The sequence below is a fragment of the Schistocerca piceifrons genome, chromosome 2 (genome assembly GCF_021461385.2).
Source record: "Schistocerca piceifrons isolate TAMUIC-IGC-003096 chromosome 2, iqSchPice1.1, whole genome shotgun sequence".
NCBI classification, from domain to species: Eukaryota; Metazoa; Arthropoda; class Insecta; order Orthoptera; family Acrididae; genus Schistocerca; species Schistocerca piceifrons.
This window is the reverse complement of record NC_060139.1, coordinates 118,536,809-118,559,767: the sequence shown is the minus strand read 5'-3', so window position 1 is coordinate 118,559,767 and position 22,959 is coordinate 118,536,809. Positions and strand designations below refer to the sequence as shown.

The window sequence follows — 22,959 nt, the reverse complement described above, 5'->3', positions numbered from 1 at the left end:
TCTACAGCTGATGGACCAGGATATACTGCAAACATTGAAAATGATTTACAGAAAACAATTTTTAACAATGCTAATCCAAGATGATAGCATTCCTTTAGTGGACAAAATAGACTAATGTGAGGAATGTTGTTTATTGGGCTGCTGAAGCATGGCAGAATATTTCAGAAAATACTCTGAGAAAATCGTGGAGAAAACTGTGGACCTCTCTTGAATTTCAGGGCAACCTAGTTGAAAATGAAGAGGAAAATCAACTACAAATGATACAGACAATCACTGTATGTGAAAAAGCTAGTGAAGGAGACGTAGATGAGTGGATGGCAGCGGTTGGGGTATGTGTGGAGAACCTTACTGCTGGTGCCACTCAGTGATGCAGCAGAAGCCCTTGACCTCTCACTACGTTATTTGGAGCAACAGTCAACTGCTACACCTGCTGATTTGACATTTATGAGACGATGGTGCAACTATGCATCTTATCACAGACTGTCTTCATTACGTTAAAAAACAATGACTGGCTTTTTGTCATCTAAAAAGTAGGGATAAAATGTCCATTGTATTTTAGTAAGTTTGACAGCTTTTCTTTCATTGTTATGCATTGTTTAAATCTAATGTTTTCTTGCCAATTTTTCTAATACAGGTTTACTGTACTGCGCAAATTAAAATAGTGTGTATGTACAGCAGTGAACTGCACAGTTTTCCATACTTAATCTAACATTTTTCATTTTCAGATTAACCGAACATTCGGAGAAGAGACTCTTGGTTTGAAAGGACAAGGCTGAATTTGGAGGTCATCATCATACTGACTTATCATTTTTGTTGCAAATCATCTGAATGTTTTGCCATGCATGAACCTGTGCATTTTGTGGTGCTATTGTGGACCATTTGATTTTTGTCAGACGTTTTATGAGGAGTTTATTAAGTATATGGGTTCATTGGGAGGGGGGTTAGAGTTCAAGTTGAAGAGTGGAAGAGAGCATGATGTTGTTCAGCTCTCAGTTTTTGAGGGCAGTAAGTTCTGGGGGGGATGGGAGGGGGGTAGATAGTGCAGATGTCAGTTTTAGGCAGTGCCAAACTGTACTAAATTGGTTCTAATTTCTTTGACAAGAGAGTATGTCTAAGAGGATTCTGACAGTTTTTTTTGTTGAAAGTGGCTGGGCTGTAGGCGGGACAAACATTTGCTAATTAACCACAATATTCAGATTATGTGGAGGGCTTTACTAATACTTCTCAGGGGCTGTAAAATCTGTTATTGGGAGGGGTAATATGAGATACTCTATTCTTTTGTTGGTTTAGTGCAGTATTTTATTTGCAATTTTTTTAACCTTTCAGTCTATTGGAATCGCATGCTTGGTTAGATCCATTGTTGTAATGGCTCTACTTTTCTTATGTTTTTAGTTGTTGTTTAGCATATGTAATATAATCAAAAATTTTTGATGCTGTGTTTTCTTAGTTTCCATTATTTTAATTTTGGTGTGCAAGAGACTTTTTTAAAGAAACCAACAAGAATTTCGAGATGCTATGCAATAGCGCTCATAATAAGAAGGAGACGACAGAGAAGTGGGAAGTCAAAACAATGACGACCAGTAGCAATGCTGTGTCACAGGTCATGGTAAACAGCCATGAGGAAACACCTGCGGATGATGCAGAGAAATAGGAATGAACTGCTGAGAAAAAGTGATGAGATGTCACCCAGTTCCCAAGCACGCATTACCAAAAGACCAACACACCTTTGATCTTGTTATCCATGATAATGAAAATGTGCAATGAGGGAGGAAATTGCCCAGAACTCCACACATGGGTACAAGGTGCACATCAGCACTTGTGGGAGTATGCTGATGAACTCATCTATAAATTATGACTGGAAAAGAAAAAAATCGATTGGGAGCGTCATGAAAACAGACAAAATTTTAAAAACTGGGCAAATGGAAAGAGGAAGTCAATAGAGAGACTGTAATAAAGTAATGCAGAAGATGGCAGTAAAAGTTGATCAGAGCAGTTTGGTGAAAAATGAAAGCACAAAAAGCGAAATAAATACATATAAGAAATGTAAGTGAAGGTTGGAAAGAAAATAGCTGTCAAATTTGCAAATAAATCCATGAAAGACTATTGGGAGAAGGTCCTGCAGTGTGGTGAAGTGTTAACAAATTCCTATATGCAAATTCATAAATAATAATGGACTGATCTACATGCATGTAAATCAGTACTAGAAAAGATGTAGAGGCAAGATGTTTGTTAATACAGGTGGTACAGATAAATAAACAAGAGGACTAGCACAAAAGATTGAAAACAGATTCCTTCTCTTCACATATGGTAAGTGCCTCCTACCCTGGGTTTCTGTGCAACTTTTCCAAACTATACCCTGTTTCCTAAATCTCACCAGTCCTTTTCCTTCATCCCTCTTCCTTACCTTTCAACAGTTCTGTCAGAAGAAGGAGCCACTCACACTGAAACCTTGAAAACTTAATACTTTTTATATGTGTGTTCTCATACTGCTGCTTGGTGAGTAACTTTTTATCTATCCAATTACTTTACTGTATGCATGGTTTTTCCATTGTTGTGTTAGATTTTAGTTTGCCCTTGCCCAAAACCCCCACTTTTCCAAGGTAGTCCCATTAGATTAAATATTTATTATTACGAATAATAGCCAGCCGGTGTGGCCGTGCGGTTCTAGCCGCTTCAGTCTGGAACCATGTGACTGCTGCGGTCGTAGGTTCGAATCCTGCCTTGGGCATGGATGTGTGTGGTGTCCTTAGGTTAGTTAGGTTTAAGTAGTTCTAAGTTCTAGGGGACTGATGACCACAGATGTTAAATCTCATAGTGCTCAGAGCCGATTTGAACCCTTTGCATTACGAATAATGTCGTGAGATTACAATGCGGAATACTGGGATTACAGTAGATGTCAGAGGCTGTCTGTGGCTGTTTTAGTTACTTGTGTAAGCTATGATTTTAATTTATTTCATGTATGGTATTTCCATTTCTTTTATGAAAATCGTATCTAGTTTGTGATATAATTCATGGTTCAGTAATTACTCACACAAACTATTGTAATTTGTAGTATGTATGTGTGTTAGCTTTTATTTCTATAGTATATTCATTTGTTTGTGAATAATTACTGTTGTTTTGAAAAAACTCAGTGTAACATTGTGTTGAAATTTTGTCTGTGTGTAGCATTTTTGGGTCAATTATGACATCACTGGTCAAACCTGACAAGTAGAATCATTTGCTGCAATTTATTAGATGCTCTGAATAACTGAATGTCATTAATATACGTTAATGATTTACTGCTCTATATTCATGAAGATGCAAAGCTAGTTCTATTTGCTGATGATACAAGTATATTAATCACACTCAACAAACAAGAATTAGCTGGGGAAATTGTGAATAATGTCTTTCAGAAAATTATTAAGTGAGTCTCTGCACATGGATTGTCATTCAATTTGGATAAAACTGTATATGCACTTCTGCACAAGAAATGGCACAACACCATTAATAAGCATGGACTCTGTAGCTAAGGCACAACATTCCAAATTTTTGGCTGTTACACCAATGAGAGACTGAATTGGAGAAACACATTGGTGATCTGCTGAAATGTCTGAGTCCAACTATGTATGCTATTAGCATTACTGCAAATTTTGGCAATAACCTTATAAATATATTAGCTTACTATGCCTATTTTAATTCACTGTTTTCAGTTAATTCATCATTAAGGAAACAAGTATTCATGGCACGTAATCAGAATAATAGCTGGAGGCCTGCCACGGTCATTTTGCAGGCAAGGAACTAGGGATATTCACAGTAACTTCACAATGTATATATTCACTTATTAAATTTGTTATTAATAACCCATCTCAATTCAAAAGCAATATCAATGTGCATAGCTGCAATACACTTGGAGAAAGGCTAATCTTAACTATTTTGGGTTAAATCTAACATTGGCACAGAAAGGGCTGAATTATGCTGCCACTAAAATCTTTCATCACTTATCAAATAGCATCAAAAGTCAGACAGACAGCCAACCAGCACTGAAAAACAAATTAAAAGAATTTCTGAATGACAACTCCTTCTGCTCAGTAGATGAATTTTGAGATATAAATTAGTAATCTTTTTATTAAACTGATAGTTTCCACTTCATTGTGAAGTGCTGTTTTCATGATATATGCAACAAGTATTAATCTAATCTAATTCATGACTTTCTTTAAACATTCCTGAAATTAAATAACAAAATTCACCTGGAAAAAAACAAAAAAAAACAAAAAAAAAAAAAACAGTATTGCTCACAGATGCATATGGTAGACTCTCAGATTATGCAACTGTAAACATACAAGTTACTTCCAGTGCAAATAGATTAATTAAGATTAAGTTACATTCATTTAATGAGTTCAACAATTAGTGAACACTTTACAAACTGTGTTTTAGCCAAAAAGAAAAACGATCATCACATAAAAGCTGGTAACAGAGCAGCATAGATTTTTTATCTGGATCTACCTTAGCCAAAACTTGCGTATTGTTTATTCACAGGGAAAACCACATTTGTGCCAGGGAAGGTCTGTAATTAATATTTTGCTGCTGATCATTATGGAAAGTTTATTTTATATGTTGTCAAATGAATTATTGTTTTATCATGCACCTATAATCAAGTGGGTGTAAGACATTTCCTGAGTGTTGCAGTGGGCTGGCTACAGCAACTCCGCACACCTACACCTGTCTCAACCAGTCACATGAAATGACTTTGTAAACATCTCTCAGCAATGCCTCAGTGTTGTCACAGCTCTACAGACGGCTATTATTTCCATCTACAGTCATATGCCCTTAGCAGTGCTGCTAGTTGTCAGGGATCTTCTTATGCTGACTTGACTATAGTGGAGCACTTATAATTAATACTAGATACCAGTAATAAGAAAGACACAATTTGTGCTGTACTGGAAAAGAGATTGAATTTCAGCATGATGACAAATCCTGGCTGAATAAAGACCATAAATAGGGGCAGTCATTTTTCAATCAGGAGTCAGTCTGATACTAGGAATCAGTGTACTGGGTCAAAAGCACTTCTATGTGTGATTCTGTGAATAAGTGGCCCCTGTCATCGTTTCCTGCATGACTATCTACTGTACAGTGCTCTTCTATTAAAAAAATGGTAATCTATTCTTGCATGCACAACTATATGGAAAATAGTGTATTTTAATGTGAGCAAGAAAATATAAATGTGAATATTATGTTAAAGCAAAGGAAACAGCAGAAAATACCTTACCTTGATTCTACATCCTGAACTCTTCCAATAAAAAGGATAGCTTTGTTAACAATACTTATGAGCAGAAACAGGAATGGATGATCAGCTTTGAACACAACAGGGCGAGGTATAGTTGTTCGCAGAGACGTTGCAACCATGTCAGCACCTAAAAAGGATGGTTTCTCATACATTTCTGATATCACTCTGTTTAAATCATCAAAATTTTGAAAAGAACTTCAGATAAGATTTATCTTTTATCACTAAACAATACAAAGTAAATATTAGAAGCCAAGAAATATAGTGTGGTATATAAGACATTGAAGTTATATTTGGCAGGAGGAGAGTTGAAATCACCATATTCCTACCCAATGTCGCACCCAGGAATTCTCATATGGGCGGTAAGGAGGAGGGGGGATCAAGTCATGAATGCTGCAAAAGAAGTAGGAGTCAAGACACAAAGCACAATTTCTTACAAAATATAACTTAAAACTACTGGAAAATTGAGTTTATTAATAATCAATACTATTAGTACTACAAATTTATAGTATGTTTCTTCTCTACAGTCTCTCAGCCACTATTGGAATCACTTCTTGTAAGTTGAAAAGCAATTCTGACAAATGAGGTCCTTAATGGATGAGTCAACTTTTTGAAAGCTTTTATTCAGTTATGAAGGTCAAGATTCCAAAAATTGCTCCCTGCAGCCATTCACCCTAGTAGGCCCTCATTTGTGTGTAATTGACCAAAATAAATAAATAAAATAAAAACAAATAAATAAATGATAAATGGAATTATACATGGTGTCCTGAGGTCCGAACTTCAGGTTCTGAAGTTTCTGGGTTGAGTTTCATCAGGTGTTTTAACGGTTTTTTTTTTTTTTTTTTTAAATTCTATATAATTTTTTATGTCTATTCCTTTGTAATATCATTTTAATTATCATATGAACTTTTTCATTTGTTCTCACTTTTTTCACTCAGAATTTAATTATACTTACCTATTACAGTATTTAAATATTTGAAATTCTGATTTATCATATAAAAAACAAAGACGGAATAATCTATTTGTATTGGAAATGCAAAGGTGTCAAAAAAACATTTTTCGTTGCAAGATGTGCATTCTTTGTGATGGTAATTGTCATACAAATGTTTAAAACATATCCTAAATTCCTGTTCCACTCCTGAAAAAATGATGCAGATGAAGATTTAAACAAAAGGAGGGATCATAAGTAAAATGAAATTCAGGAAAAATGAGGAACGGATGTAATGAACAAATGGATGAAAAAATAGCATGATAAAATGAAAAACATTAAATTGAAGTTAATACATAAAATTAATTAAAAATCACATGAACAAAGATTTGAAGGGGAAAAAGAAGGACAGGAAGAAAAAGGAGAGCAAATGAAGAAGGTCATATGACAAGTAAAATGATATGACAAAGGAATAGAAATAAAAATAATGATCAAAGTCATTTTGATTAAAATTTAAAAATAGAAAGAAATTTAAAACACCTCATCAGATTTGAACTCACCACCTTCTATACATGAAAGTCTACCCTATCATTTACGCCAGACAACCACTCTGCAAAATATGAATTATTTAGTGTTACTGAGCATCACACTAAATTCGGATGTTTTTTAGATGGTTTCACAAAGTCAACCCCACCACTGGAGACCACTCCTTGTGAGCATCAGAATCAAAACTAAAATGATGGCTGTTTGCTTTCCAGTATCTCACTAATCTTTTCCAAATTATCAAAACAAGCAAAAGTGTAATATTCATTGAGCTTCGTTTTCACTTTATATTTTTTATTTATCTGTTTGTTACAGCTTCACTTTCCAAGCTTTAAATTGTAAAATTCACATTAATAGTGATTTAGTTTTCCTTATTTTTCTGACTTCCATTGAATGAAAAAAGTCTTCTGTTTCTGAATATCAATGAACTTTTATTACAGATATGTGAGTCCAAGCATCCTGCTTGAGTAATAACTATCCTCATATTAACTAACAGCCTGTAGTGCCTTGCTTTGCTGTGTTGTATGTGACTGTTACAACGAGCAGTATAGTATCCCAGCCTCTCTATTTGATGTCAACATATAATGAAAGCATGTCTGCCAATGTTTTATTAACAAATTTTGTGAGGCCATTTGACTGTGGATGGTAGGCAACTGTCTTTTTGTGGATGATGTCGCAGCATGAAATTACATCAGATACTAGGCTTGACTGGACAATCTTTCCATGATCAGAGATTATCACACAGGGTGCTTCATTCCTTAAAATGATGTCTTTTACTATGAACTTTCCTTTTTCCTGAGATTCAGCAGTCATCACAGCTTTGGTGATAGTGTAGTGGGAGAGGTAGTCAGCGAGAACTATCATCTCAATTCTCCTTTGTCAGCTTTGCAATCCTCCCCAAGAGGTTGGTTCCAATTTGGTGGAATGGCACTTCTGCATGCAGATTCGGTACGAAATGCCCCAAGGGCAAATGTATCATGTTCTTCCATCATTGGCATTCCTTACTGTGGCTCACAGTGCCTAACAGATTGGTGGAGACCTAGCCACTGATACATAGTTGTTTCTACCTGGACTCTTCATGAATCTCAGGTGACTATATGTAGGGGCATTGTGAAATACTCCAGAATAACTGACGCTAAATAAGCTGGGATTGCAAGTAAACATTTCTATCCAATTGGATGGTAGTTCCTCATATACAATTCCAGTTTGGTCAGTTTTTCAAGGCACAGTGCTGGATGTCCCTCTGTTCAGCAGCAAAGTCATTTAGTGCATCAGTGACAGATCTCATCCACACTGCTTTGTTGCACCAAACTACTTCTTGAAAGATCCTTGTTTTTTTCATTCAATTTTGTATACAACTTTGACAGTGTACTCTTGAAGCCACAGTGCCCATTTTGCCAGTAATCCCAATGGGTCCTTCAGGCTAGTTGGCCAGCACAGACAAATGTGGTCTGTCACATCAGTGAATGATTTGTCAAATAAATTTGGTTAGAATTTTTGATAGACCAAATAACTGCAAAGCACTCATTCTCTATTGTAGAGTAGTACATCACAGACTTGGACAGTACTGTGGAAGCATATGTCATCACCTTTTCAGCAACTTCCTGAATTTGTACTATAACTGTGCCCCATAATTGCTAGTATCAGTATGAAATGCTATCTTGGCACTTTTCCATGCAGTGCTATAATTGGAGAAAATGTTATTGCCTCCTTAGGGACTGGGAAAGATTTTTCTTGCACATCATTCCAGGAATATTTGGGATCTCCTTGCAGTAGTTTCTGTAAGGAGCATTCCATGGTACAAAAATCTTTTATGAATTTCTGGTAGTGAGTGCACTTTCCAAGAAATCTTCTCACATCATGAGTGTGTCAAGATGTCAGAAAATCTGTGAGTGCTCTTATTTTCTTGAGATCAGAACAGACTCCATTGCCATTCATTAGGTGCCCATTAATTTTCTCCCTTTAGCAGTAAAGAGGCTCTTTTTCAAATTCAGGCAGAGGCCTGCTGTCTAAAAATGCTTCATCACTATTTTGAACCAAGCTTAGATTTTCATCAAAGCCCTTAGAAAAAGTGACAATGCCATCCAGATAGCAAATCACATCATTCATTTCAGGTGTCAAAGCAGGTGTTCCACCATACTTTCAAAGGTGGCTGGGACATTACATGCTGCAAACAACATAACTTTTAACTCACATAGGCAATAAGGCGTTATAAAGGCAATCTTTTCCCTATCAGCCCTGTCAGCCTCTATTTGCCAGAAGCTCACCTACATATCCATAGTTGAGAGATACTTTTCTCCTTTCAGGCAGTCTAGGGTATCATCAATGTATGGCAATTTTTTGTGACTTTGTTCAGGTGTTGGTAGTCAGCACAGAAACACTTGATAAGGACACAGGAGAAGAACAAGGTCTCTCTGGAGCTCAATGATGTCATCTTGCAGCATCTTCTCTGCTTCTTCTTGGAGTAGCCATTTTTCAGCAGGCAAAACCCTACAGGAGTGCTGGCCAACTGGTGGATGATCCACAGTGTTATATCATGTTTACCATGGGCCTCTAGGTCTGTCTTTTCCTCACTCTAGATTTATAAGTATCCAAATATTGTCACAGAAAGTTTAATGGTAACTGACTTTTTCCTTGGGTAGGACAGGTCCTCCTGACAATAGTAGCTTCCTCCCCTGCATTATCTGTAGTGGTAGAGGAACACAATTCTTCACTTATGGCACTATGCTTGTAATGGAACTCATCAAAGGCTCATTTTCCCTTAATATTGTCCTTCTCAATACACTCAAGTAAATGTACTACTCAATACATGGACTTCCTTCAGAGATCATAAAAATGTGCACTTGTTATTTATGATTAAATGAGTTGTAGAGTATTGTTTTACTTATGTACAAAAATAAAAACTTGTAAATTATTTCAAAATAAGAATCAAACCTCAAAATGCTGTGTTGAGTATGTTCTCTTCTAATTTTAAGGATGACTTCTTAAGTTGTAAAAATTACCATTATTATTATTATTATTATTTACATAATTTTTTATTTTAATTTGAGAAGCATCTGCAATGTAATTTTTATAAAATATTAACAACATATAACTTTTACCTTTGAATGTACAGATCAATACATAAATTTAAATATTATTGTGTTGCAAGCTGAACAACGCTGGTCACTTTTAGTCTATCTGTTCGTGGTTCAGAAGGTGGTAGTTGTCACTGACGGAAGTGTGAAAATGGATACTCATTCTTTTTTGTACTGCATAAATAGTGTTGTTAAATGTGCCTTGTCTGCTTGCATGAATTAAAAAGTGAACACAAACTTTTCCACTTTTTATTAGTAATGTTAATGCGTAACATGAAATGAATACAAAAACCTTCTGCACCATCTAGTAAAAGTTCATACCTCAAGATGACAGTGCCAATAATAATAATAATAAAGTACAGAAGCCACTGTAAATCGAGATAAGTTTAAATAATTATTTACAACTTTCTGATTGACAATCAGATTTACATTCTAAGCCATCACCTTTCATCTTCAGCTCTTTAAGCATTGAAGGACAGTGAGCCAACCCAATTCACAGGTAAATTGAGGTTTCAGACACTAAAAGACTGTGATTTTCGGTTGCCCTGAAAGGTGAATAGTGATTAAAATATGTGGGCATCAGTCAGGATGTTAATACTATGTGTATTAATACAATAAAATGTCACAAGAGCAAGAATATAATATTATTGGAATTGAAAGATGTATGAGTACATGAACAAAGGACATGTATCCTGCCAGATAACCAATTCACTGTTGAACTGAGGTTTTCAACAAACATTGTAATTTTATGATGTCATGGAAGGTGAACAGGGATTACATTGTGTGGGGACCAGCCAGGATGTTAATACTTTATGTGTTAATGTGATAAAATGTTGCAAGAGCAAAAATATAAATATTGTTGGAACTGAAAGAGGTACGAGTATATAAAAGAAGGACATATATCCTTTTGGCGGCACTGATGATGGCAGGATATGGATATGTGAAGTTAAGTACAAATTTTATATTATGCAGTGCTCTATTGCATTTTATTGTCACATGTGGCAGTAAAAGCTTAGGAAACTTGACAATAACTGAGCCCAAAATAGAAACAGTACTAGATAGACGGGGGTGATGTATGCTGCCCCTATGCGGACTGTTGCTTTTGTTCAAGGCAGCTGCATAATGGCTGGAACAGCTAGAGATAGCAGGCATGTGTGATTGAGGTATGTTTGCTTGTGTGGATGTGTGTGTGTGTGTGTGTGTGTGTGTTCCCTCTCCGAAGAAGGTGTTGGCTGAAAGTCCCAAAGCATAATTGTCTTCTTGTTGTGCCTGTCTGCATCTCAATGTGGCATCTTTAAGGTATGCACCAATCTATCTTTTTCATGATACTGTTGATAGTCCAACCTGGAATTGCCATTGTTTGAAGGAGCATGGCGATTTGGATCACATATTGTAAGAGAAATTTTGAGAAACTGTGAACATGCACTGGATACACCAAAGTTTGGGTGTTCAGAGTACTTCTCAATATTAATATGACATGTTAAGAACTATGTGTTGAAGTGTGCTACATGTTTACAGGGTCTTTGTGAGATTTAGGGGTAGTGCTGATATCAGGGGTAATATCATTAAAGATGGTACCTTGTATGACAAGATAACAATGATGGTGTTTTTGATGTTGACTCAGTTGACAATGGTTTAGAAGGTGAAAATGGTCAAGTTAGGGAACTTTATTCCGAACTGTGTAAGTCAAAACTATGTGCTTCTATTAGGAAATATGCTGAAAGTTCATAATAGATTTACTATGGATTTAATGCAATGAGAAAAATGCTAAGTACATCATATAGTTTTGAAGATAAAAATTCAGAGTGAAACTCATTCCCCCCCCCCCCCCCCCCCCCCCCTTAAAAAGGGATTTTTTGACGCAGTACATAGTCATAATGACTCATATATCAAGCATGTTTAGATGATACAAGTGCTGCTTAGTTACAAAATTACTGATGTCCTATGCTACAAATTTAAATTTAGTAAATACGTATTATTACATTTTTCATAGGGCACATTAGACTCAAACCACTAAAAGTTGTATTGAATTTATTGTCCTTTAATTTTATGGAAACCCTTTCAAGTTACCAAAATTACTATTATTATTATTGTTATTATTATTTATGTAATTTTTGAATTATAATTTGAAAATCATGTGCAGTGTAAATTTTATAAAATATTAATAACTTATAACTTTCATCTTTGAATGTAAAGGTCAATGCATAAATAGCTTTGTATGGCAAGTAGAGTGTCACTGGTCACTTTTATTCTAACTTCTTGGAAGTTAGGAAAGTAGCAGTTGTTGCTGATGAGGTGTTAAAGACAGATGCCACTTCTTCTTTGTACTGAATGTGCTGCATTGTTAATTGTAACTTTTTTGTGAATTAAAAGGTGAATATAAAGTTATGAAGCTTTTATTACTAATGTTAATAAACGAAATGAAACAATTTTAAAAAAATTCAGCAACATGTAGGAACAATTCATACCTCGAGATGGCTGTGGCAGTACTAAAAATGGGCATTGTAGATCTAAATAAGATTAAGTAATTATTTGAAAATTTATGATTGACATTCAGATTTGTGTTCTTGTGGTGATGCATTACTATGCATTTGTACCAACTACACACCCGCTCTAGCACACAATCTCGTGCTGTGACGTGTCACCCGGCAAGAATTGTGTCCTTCCAAGGATAAGAGATTTATCTGCTATGTGCCTTTTTGCTGCAACATGTTCAGTTTCCCTAAAGCATGCTACAGGAAGCATTCCCAACTCCTGGCACTTCCTGCACCAACACTGAGCTTTCCACATGATAAGTGCAGCGATTTAACATTCCTTTGGTGTTACGTTTATGTTCAAGTTATTTCATTATCAGAACATAATGGCTTTCCATAGTGCTTCCAGAGAGGTGCATAACCCGTGAAGACATCAGTGGTGAGTCAGTTTCATGTATCTATAAAGTGAACAGCATTACAGGCTCCTATGGAGGACTAGTAAGTGAGACTGATACCATATTTCACAGTAGCATTATTCAGCATCCACCTAGTGGTCTCATGTCCTGAACATGGAGTATCCACTTCATGAAGCCTATTTAAGTACAATGAGTGCAGCATGATCAGACATTCTTTTGTAAACTATACGCAAATCACTGCAGCGCCAGCCCTTTGGCTGTTAGGGACTAAAATCTCACTGTGTTAGCTTAGCTTCAGCTATGGTCTTCAAGTTCATTTATTTTTGTATTGTATTTTGTGATTTTATCACTGTGTTAGATTAATTCCACCCACAGTACCCCAAATTCCTTTTTGTATTTTCTATTTTGCTTTGACAACTGTATTAGATTAGATATGCTCACAATATCTCCAATTTCATTTATTTGTATCTGCATATTTCCTTGATCACTGTGTTAGATTAGCTCTATTTCTCATGCTCTCTTAAATAACTGTGTGAACTGATTCCTCCAAACACAGACAATGGACATCCCTAATGTGCATGTGTAATGCCTTCATGAGTTGTGGGGATTACTGGACTGACTGAATTGAGAATTTATTTCATAGACATTTTTGTGGCAACTTACATTGTAAATGGGTTTCACAATTAATTGTGTCTGTTAATGTTTGAATAAAGGAACTGCTTTGTATTCAGATGTCTTCTTACTGCATTGTTCCCATGCTTTACACATCCATTTACCCTCCATGCCTGGCAAACCCACGGTATCCGCTTCTCATGCTTAATGAGAAATGCGATTCCACATTGGTGACCCTAATCAAACAACTCCCTCCCCCCCCCTCCCCCTTCCTCCATAGGTCAAGCTCCATACCATTACTAGTGACCAGCCACACTGAGTGACTGTTGACGTCATGTACCCCACAATCTCACTATCGCTCACCGTACAGAGCCATGTGCATAGTGCAGCACACTACTCCACTGTTCCAGTGCTAACGCAGTGAGCAAAGTGTCATGTCACAGGATGAGCCTGGTCCTAACTTACCACTACCTATGGGTTTGGCCCATGCTAGTACCAAACACTCCTCACACACACAATCAGCAAGTGCATATGGTCAGGTTTCATGCCTTCCTCAGTCACTGTGCGCACCTCACATCATCCTGGAACATCCTGCTCCTCCCAACCCCCAGCCAGCCCATGCTGCCATCCACATGCCACCTTTTCACAACTGCTACTCTTGGTTGTGGTTTCCTTATGCAGAATCAATATCCACTGGTTGCTCAATCTCCAGTCACTACATGAAATTTGCACTAACAATTGCACAACACAAGCCTTTCACTGCCGCTGAGATGTGTGACATTATAACAAGCCCACCACAGTCTGGCAGGTTTGGTGCCCAAAAAGATGGGTTGATAGCATGACTGGCCAGCTCAGAAATGCACAAGAAGTGTGTTCTACCATTTTCATACCTTATCAAAAGATCTGTTCAATAACCCAAGTAAATTCTAGCCCTTAGTAAACCTTTTAAGTGGGTCTAGGGCTTCTATCTAGTCCATCATTGACTAGTCTGGTGTGACAGCTGAAGATAGCAAAACGAACACAGAAGTTTTAAATTCAGAGTTGAAGAAATTCATCATGCAGGAGACTCATGCAAACATACTGTCATTTGGCCACTGAACAGACACCCTTATGGATGACATAGTAATAAACATCCCTGGTGTAGAGAAACAACTGAAAGAGTTGAAAACAAATAAGTCAACAGATCTGGATGGAAACTCAATTCAGTTTTACAAAGAGTATTCTATGGCATTTGTCCCTTACGTATCTTGCATTTATCATGAATCTCTCACCAAACGTGAAGCCCCAAATGACTGGAAAAAGCTCAGGTGACTCCTGTATATAAGAAGGTAAAAGAGTGGAGCTGCAACATTACAGACCAATATCCCTAAAATCAGTTTGCAAGACAATCCTTAAACATATTGTCAGTTCGAATTTAATAAATTTTCTTGATGCTGAGAAGCCTATGCCCACAAACTAGTGTATTTTAGAAAGCATCACTCAGGCGAAACTCAGCTCACCATTTTCTCACATCATATACTGCAAACCATGGATGAAGGACAACAGGCAGATTCCACATTTCTAGATTTCTGGAAAGCTTTTGACATAATGCTCCCTTGCAGACTGTTAATGAAAGTATGAGCATATAGAATATGAGTCACCTAAGACTTATTAGCAATAGAATGCAAAATATTGTCCTTGACAGCGAGTGTTCGTCAGAGACAAGAGTATTGTCTGGAGCAACCCACAGACATTTGACAGAACTGCTGTTATTTTCTGTATACATAAATGATCTGGTAGACAGGGTGGGCAGCAATCTGTGGTTGTTTGCTGACAATACTGTGGTGTATGGGAAGGTATCAAAGTTGAGTAACTGTATAAGGATACAAGATGACAGACAAAATATCTAATTGATTTGTGAGCAGTAGCTAGCTCAAAAGATAAAAAAAAAATGTAAGTTAACACAGAAGAGCAGGAAAAACAAGCCTATAATGTTAATATACAGCATTAGTAGTGTCCTGATTGACACAATTACATCATTTAAATATCTAGGTGTAACACTGAAAAGTGATACGAAATGGAATGGGCTTTTGAGGATTGTTGTATGGAAGACAAATGGACGACTTCAATCTATTGGGAGAATTTTGGGAAAGTGTGATTTATCTGTACATATGACCGCATATAGGACAGTAGTGTGACCTATACATTAGTACTGATTGAGGGTTTGGTATCTGTACTAAGTTGGATTAAAGGAAGGTATTGAAGAAATTCAAATACAAGTGGCTAGATTTGTTAGCAGTAGGTTCAAATAAAACATAAGTGTTATGGGATGCTTCGTGAACTCAAATGGGAACCCCTGGTAGGAAGGCAACCTTCTTTTCAAGGAACACTATTAAGAAAATTTAGAGAAGTGACATTTGAAGCTGACTGTAGAACAATTCTATAAATTGGAATGGGAATCCCTGGAAGGAAGGCAGCATTCTTCTCAAGGAACACTATTAAGAAAATTTAGAGAACCGACATTTGAAGCTAACTGCAGAACAATTCTACTGCTGCCAACATATGTTTTGCATAAGGATCATGAAGATACCATACAACAAATTATGGCTCTTACAGATGTATGTAGACAGTCACTTGTCTCTCACACTTTTTGCAAGTGGAACAAATGAATAAATGAGTAGTAGTGGTACAAGATACACTCCCCCACACAAATTACAGTGGCTTGCAAAGTATTTATGTAGAAATAGATGTAGATGTGAGCACTATTTTCAGCAGAGGATTGCACTGAAATGTGGCCCTCGCTACTCCTGCATTTCCATGCATATGTTCAGCCTACAATCATTTCCAAAATGCTGATACAAACTGGCTCGCTCATCTGCCAGCTGTAGTTCACATGGCATTAGCCAAGCATGACTATAGGGACACTGATGCAGCAATCATTATTGAGGATAGTGTATTCAAGCACATAGACCTCCACACCATCACCGCCGTCACATAGCATCATGATGTCCCTTCACAGCCTCCCACACAAACAGCCCCCATTAGCACCCATGTCTGCCACATCCCAAGAACCCTCCACAGACACAGCGCAACTCATAATCCAAATGATTGATAATACGAACAAGCTCATCCTGACCATGGAGCATGTGCAACCCCTGTCCCTTTGCCATAACCATCCCTACCTTTTGATGCCAATAATGACTGGTGCATACTCCTGAGCAGGTGCATACCCCCTGACCAGCAGCTACTGGTGGCAGCAACCAGGACGTTCAGTGTACAGGTGACCTTTGCTGGCATCATCAGCTTTTTGGCAGTGACAGACAAACTATCAGGCACTGCGTGCATGGTTCCCGAACACCAGTGAAAATGGGAAGTAGACACACACAGGCATTGTGCCATTTCTCAGTGCCTGTTCATGCACAGTCTTCAGAATCCCTCCTTCCCAACAGCCCACCTGCTTGGCACCAGCTATGATCTGTTCATTTATTCCTCAAAATTTTACCCTCCTCTGAGCCCATTCACCCCTTCCCCCTCCTCCTCCTCCTCAACACTACCTACTGCTTTCAAACCCAGATCATCTATCTTGGCCTTCAGAAAGATTTTGCGTGGACCTTTACCATCGCTGGCATTATGGATCCCGTGCTTGGCTCTGACTTCATTGCGCACTATGGCCCCCCTGGCAAATTGTTTTATTGTCAATGGTGAGTCCCACCAGTCCATTTCTTGCGGGTCCTGCACTGCTACTCATATTACCGTCAAGCCACTGTCATATTTCCATCCCTCTGCTGCCTCCTCAATGAATTTCTTCTGCTCATCCACCCTTCCACCACACCCTCGGAGGTACAACCAACAATGACCATAATGACACCAGGAACCCCAGTTATCTGTCACCTCCTCTGGTTAAAAAACAAGGCATGCACACCAAAATCAAGGCAATGATCACTGCTGTTGTGCTCTGCCCATCAAAGAGCTCATGAGCCTCTGTCCTACACCTTGTCCCAAGAAAAGATAGCACTTGCTGCCCCAGTGATCAATGCCAGGGCGCTCCCTGACCACTGTCCAGTGCCCCTCTTGTGGAACTATCTTCAGCATTTGGTCTTTTTGGGAGTTATTATCAAGCTGGAGAAGTATGTCTTGGGTGTTCCAGAGTTCAACTTCCTTGGACTGAGAATATCATAGATGGGTTCCCCTCCACTGGATGAGAGGTCCTGACCATTGTCAAATTCCCATACCCCACAACTTTTCCTCAGGATGGAAATTTTTTCATGCATTACCTGAAGAGTGCTGTAAGCGTGCAAGCACCACTGTCTGCTACACACCAGGGCAATTGCACTAAAGGTAGCAGCCCTTTACCTGAATCACAAAAATGAGGTGAGTTTGTAACAAATGAAATGTGACATCTCACTTGCTGCCCTCCTAACCCACCCCCATTTGACTTCCCCACTCACAATCATTACCGATGCCAGCCAGTTTGCCCCAGGTCTCATCCTTCAACAACATGTTGAAGGCTCTTTGCAGCCACTGGCTAATTTTTCCACGAAGCTCTCTGTGCTGTAGTAGAGTTGAGCTGTGTATGACCATGAGCTGCTTGCTGTATACAAGATGGTGAAGTACTTCCACCACTCGGTGAATGGATGGCCCCTCCATGGACTTCACCAACCGTTACCTCCATATAACAGAGTTTTGTCGAAAGGAAGATACACAAATTTCCCCTAAGCAGTTCTGTCAGCAGGAATACATACATGTAGCACATTTCACAACTGACATAACGCAAATGGCTGGCTTTGGGAATATCACCACCAACTACCGCAGTGGTTCCTGTACCCTCATTGTCCTCCTAGACTTCACTGTCCTGGCCACTGCCCATGCAGCCACTCCCAAGCTGCTAAGACTATGCAATGATTCAAACACTGGCCTCAACCTCAAATTGCAAATCTCTCCTGGTACAGACTTACCCATCTGGTGTGACGTTTATGTGGGTTCCATCCACTCGGGTGACTCACTGGAGCACATCTACTGCTACTTTTCCCTCTGATTTCCACAAGGCAGCCCCTCATGCAGGAGCATTTTGTCTGGCCCAATATCCAGCAGGACTGCACCAACTAGGTGCACACCTGCCCCCTGTGCCAACACTCCAAGGTAGTCTGTCATGTGGATGCCCCTACAACTTTTTCCCCCCAGTGGATCATCATTTATCCCATATCTGTACTGACACTGGAGGTTCCTTTCCATTATCAAATGGCCACCAGTACATCCTCACCATCACTGACAGGGTTGAGAAGCTGTGCTGCTGGCAGACATAGAGTGACCAAGACTTTCAATGAAACCTGGGCCTCGTTTGCATTTTGAGAACCCTGTCATTTGATAATGGACTGTGGACAACAAGACACATCTTTTTTTTGTATCCTGCTGACTCATCTAATATAGGGTGCCTAGGAAGCTGTCTTCTTGGATCACTAGACAACAATTCAAGCAAATTGTATTAATGGAGTTTATTACAGTAAATTATATTGATGATACTTAACTTTATGTATTCACAAACATGTGTCGCTAGCAACTGACAACATGCAAATAATCAATGGCCTTCGGTATGTACAATTTCACTGTAAGCAAAACAGTACAGTTCATAAGTCACTGCTGTAGCATTTGTATGATGCCTGGTCTTCCAATCTGCCTGCAGATAGGCGGCAAGGTGGTTCTGTTCTCTTTGCATAGAGGACGCTCCTGTCTTGGTGTCATCCTAGAGAGCATGCTAATGGCTGATGTCATCTCACAGCCCTCTCTGCTCTTCTGTTCTTGATCATCATGCTTGCGGTTGTCATTACGCCAGAACACATCTTGCCTGTTTAAAACAATCACTGAAACTTGCTATACACATGTCCATTTCATGACTAATTACTGCCCTGACACTAACAGAATGCTGGAGAGATTCCACAGGAACCTAAAAGCTGCCCTTATATGTCCATCTGTAGCTTAGTCTGCTGCCTAGCCACTAGTTCTCCTAGGCTTGTGGACGGTCCACAAAACTCATTTGGGTGCATCTGCCACCATACTTGTGTGTGGACAGCCGCTCACTGTTCCAGGTGACTTCATTGAGCCGCAACCCCTGCAGCCTACCACCTGCATCCAAACCATCTGCATGACTGTATGGCATGCCTGCCCCTAGGGCCCCCACAATGCCATGGTGAATACAAGTACTTCATGCACTGAGAGCTCCACATGTGCATGCATGTCTAGCTCTGGGTGGATGCCAGTCAATCTTTTCTCTGCCCACAGTACTAAGGCCACACCTCATGCTTAAGCATGGGAAGAAGACCTTTCTTGTTTGTCTCTGCAATGCTGCAGCCACAGCATACATTGAGTGACTGAAGCTGGAGTAAATGCTCAAATGCCACAGCCCTTGCACACCAACAATAATAGAAATTGAGGTGACACCATGTGACAAAAAATGTTACACTGGCCGACATCACTGACATGATGGGAACCACTTGGGGCCCAACATGATAGGGTGCCCTGCCATTTACATGACTGCCTGCTCCGGCCACCCATGAAACCTGCCATCATGCCTCCACCACTGAACATTAATGATGTTTTTCCTGTTGTCTTAAATAGCTTGTAAACCGATTACACCACACAAGGAGAGTGGGCACCCATTACGTGTATTTGTAATGCCTTCATGAGTAATGGAAGTTACTGGACTGACTCAATTGAGAGTTTTTGTGTGTAGACTTTTTTGTGGCACACTTACCTTGTAAATGTATTCTGCAATTAATTGTGCCTGTTAACATTCCAGTAAACGAACTGCTTTGTATTCAGACTTCTTTTTGTTACATTGTTATGAGATGCCCACACCATGTGTTCTACACCAAGGCACCTGTTACCACACCTATGATATCAGCAAATGCCTCCGTCACAATGTGGGACTCAGTCTACCAGCAGGAGGCTGCAGCAGTTGGTACCTATGGCACTGGCAGAAGACAGCATGCGTGGGGTGCACTGTGCAGTGCCCTCTGTGCTTCATCTGTCTGAGCAACAGAAATTCACAATACTCTCCACCAGGCCCCTACACTACACCACACCATGTCTGAGTATGCCTGCCACCAATGGTGCATTACCCCCCCCCCCCCCCCAGGAGGTGGTGCAATACAGTGTTACCCCCATGCCTGGCTCACAACATGACAGCCAGAGGACACCACATTATCACATCTCCACTGTGGTCAGTTGACCTGGGATCACCGACACCGTGGCACTGCCTGTGGCAGTCTGCTGCCCTTTCTGTCTCGCATTGGTGTGTGTGGGGTTAACTGTGTGACTGTGTGGTAATGCAGTACTGCACATTTGTGCCCTCCACCCATATGGTCTAGCAGACAATCTAGCGCTATAGCAGACAATTCATTGCCCAGCAAAAGAATCTGGTCATAAACTGTATGCATCTCAGGACAGGAGTATTCTCTGGAATGTGCCTCTTTGCCACAGCACATGGGGTTTCCATAAAGCAGGCCACAGGAAGGTTCCCCACTTCCCATGTCGATGCTGATCTGTTCACACAATGAGTGCAGCCATTTAATGTTCCTTTGGTGTTATGTTTATTTTCAGTTACTTTATTATCAGAATTTAATGGCTTACTGTGGGGCTATCAGATAGGCACACAACCCATGAAGACATCAATGATGAGTCAGTTTGTAGCAGTTTGCCTACTTCTTTGTTTGTTGTCCTCGGTGTCGATGTACTGGCTACAAGAATAGTGAGTCAACGTGCAGTACTGTCTGCTGTAAATGATGTAGCCAACAGATGCACAGTTGCGTTTCACAGTCTTTTACTTTCACTTTTCACAACCCCTTAATATTATAAAGTTACACATGACCAGTGCACTATTGTTCTAACTTCCCATAAGCCTCATTTATAGTTAGCAGATGAACATCCACATATTGCCACAATAGGTTATGATTTACTTATAAACTATACAAAGGATAGGAGAAGAGTTTGGCTGCCCCAGGAAAGATGAAAAATGAGACAGACAGATGGGGTAAGCATTGTCGCCACATAATGAGTCCAACACAGAATGCTGAACCCTCTACTTGCTGTTTGCACAAGAAATTAGTCCCAAATATTACATCAATGCTGAGATTTTGAATCACCAACAAATTGTACTCCAACAGCTGTCCTGCCAATTCCACAGTTAATAGTACCTCTTGTTTCACGCTCTTTGATAGGTTACCAGTAGCACCAATAATTTTTATTCCAGAAACATGAATCACTACTACACCCTCAGTGTTCTTAATAGATACAAAAGATGCCTGTGACATGCCATTCAAATCACTACCACAGTTCAGTAAATACTTAATATGTATACCTTGTACACTTTCAGTTATTACAGGGTGCCACACTTCATTTTCACTTACCACATTGCCATCATTATCAATAAGAAATTCAAATACACCATTCTCATCACTACTGGATTCATCATTGCTGTCATCATTACACCCACAGTCAGAATCAGATCCACTTTCACTTTCTCTGTGCTTTAGATTTTGCACCTCTTCCACCTTTTTCTCCATTTCAGACAATTTTGAATCTACATTTTCAATTACTTTTTCCAGTTTTTCGTCTACCACTACTGCACACTTGGTTTTTACCTCAGTTTCTGAATCATTTTTAATGTGATCAACTTGGTTCTCAAGTCTAATTTTGTCTTCAGCACAAAATTTCCTGAGAGCTTTGACTTCATCTTTACACTGTTTTTCAGAAGCCACCACCCTCCTACTATAGTCATCACAAAACTTCTTTCTCTCTTCTACACATTTACTACTCATTAATTTCTCATTAGTATTCTGCTCTACTTTCTTTATCTTTTCAGGCTATCAATGTCAGTTTATATACTACTAATATCTACTTTCATACTACTGATGTTATTTTCCACCCTACTAATGCCTTCTTTTGTACTCAAATTACCCAGACTACTCATAATTTGCCTTAACATTGCTTCCACTTTTCCATTTGCCATAAACTTTCGCCCCGCTGATTCCCGCTACTAGATTCCTCCTCCTTAACCTTAACGATCTCACACACTTCAGTACTGTTTTTGTCCATTTCGCTCACATCACCACACAATGTATATGATGCTTTTATCATTCCATCTACAACAGGACTTTCGTTCCCATCATTCAAAGTTACATTCATGTCTGATTTATAACTACTATTGTGTACATAACCAGTCCCACTTAGGTCTTTCTGTTCATTTAACACCTTAACCTCTACAGCTTTGTCCTCAGTCACACTGTCTTGTTATTTAATACAAAACAGCTTTTGCTATGAGATTACTTTATTCTCATTTACTCTTATTCTGCTGCTCTGCTGCTGTGGTTGTCATCTGAGTCATCACCTGTACCGCTGCGGCAAGTTGTAAGTCTCTCAGCGAGGCATCTTGTTTATCTCCGGTCAGCTGTCTCCACCTGTGTGCTGACTGACTGCTCTGTACTCAGTGGCTGCTTCCATAGAACCCATTCACTGATTGGTTGCTGTTATACTGTGGCCATGAAACTCATGCGCTGATTGGCTGTAGCCCCACTGCACTGTAAACCGCTATCGGGTTCACTATTCAAAGTTTGCGAGTTCTAGTTTAATGTGGCTATGTAAAATATTCCTCACCTGGGGCACCACATGTAGCAGT

At 39.1% G+C, this 22,959-nt stretch overlaps 1 protein-coding gene across 1 annotated transcript in view; it reads right to left on the bottom strand.

The window, feature by feature from the left end:
- LOC124777683 (serpin B6-like) overlaps nt 1-22,959 on the bottom strand; it is a 241,290-nt gene that overhangs the window by 15,747 nt on the left and 202,584 nt on the right. Inside the window, exon 8 of the mRNA XM_047253160.1 lies at nt 5,246-5,390. Coding sequence (XP_047109116.1) covers nt 5,246-5,390 — 145 coding nt within the window. The remainder of the gene's footprint in view (nt 1-5,245; nt 5,391-22,959) is intronic.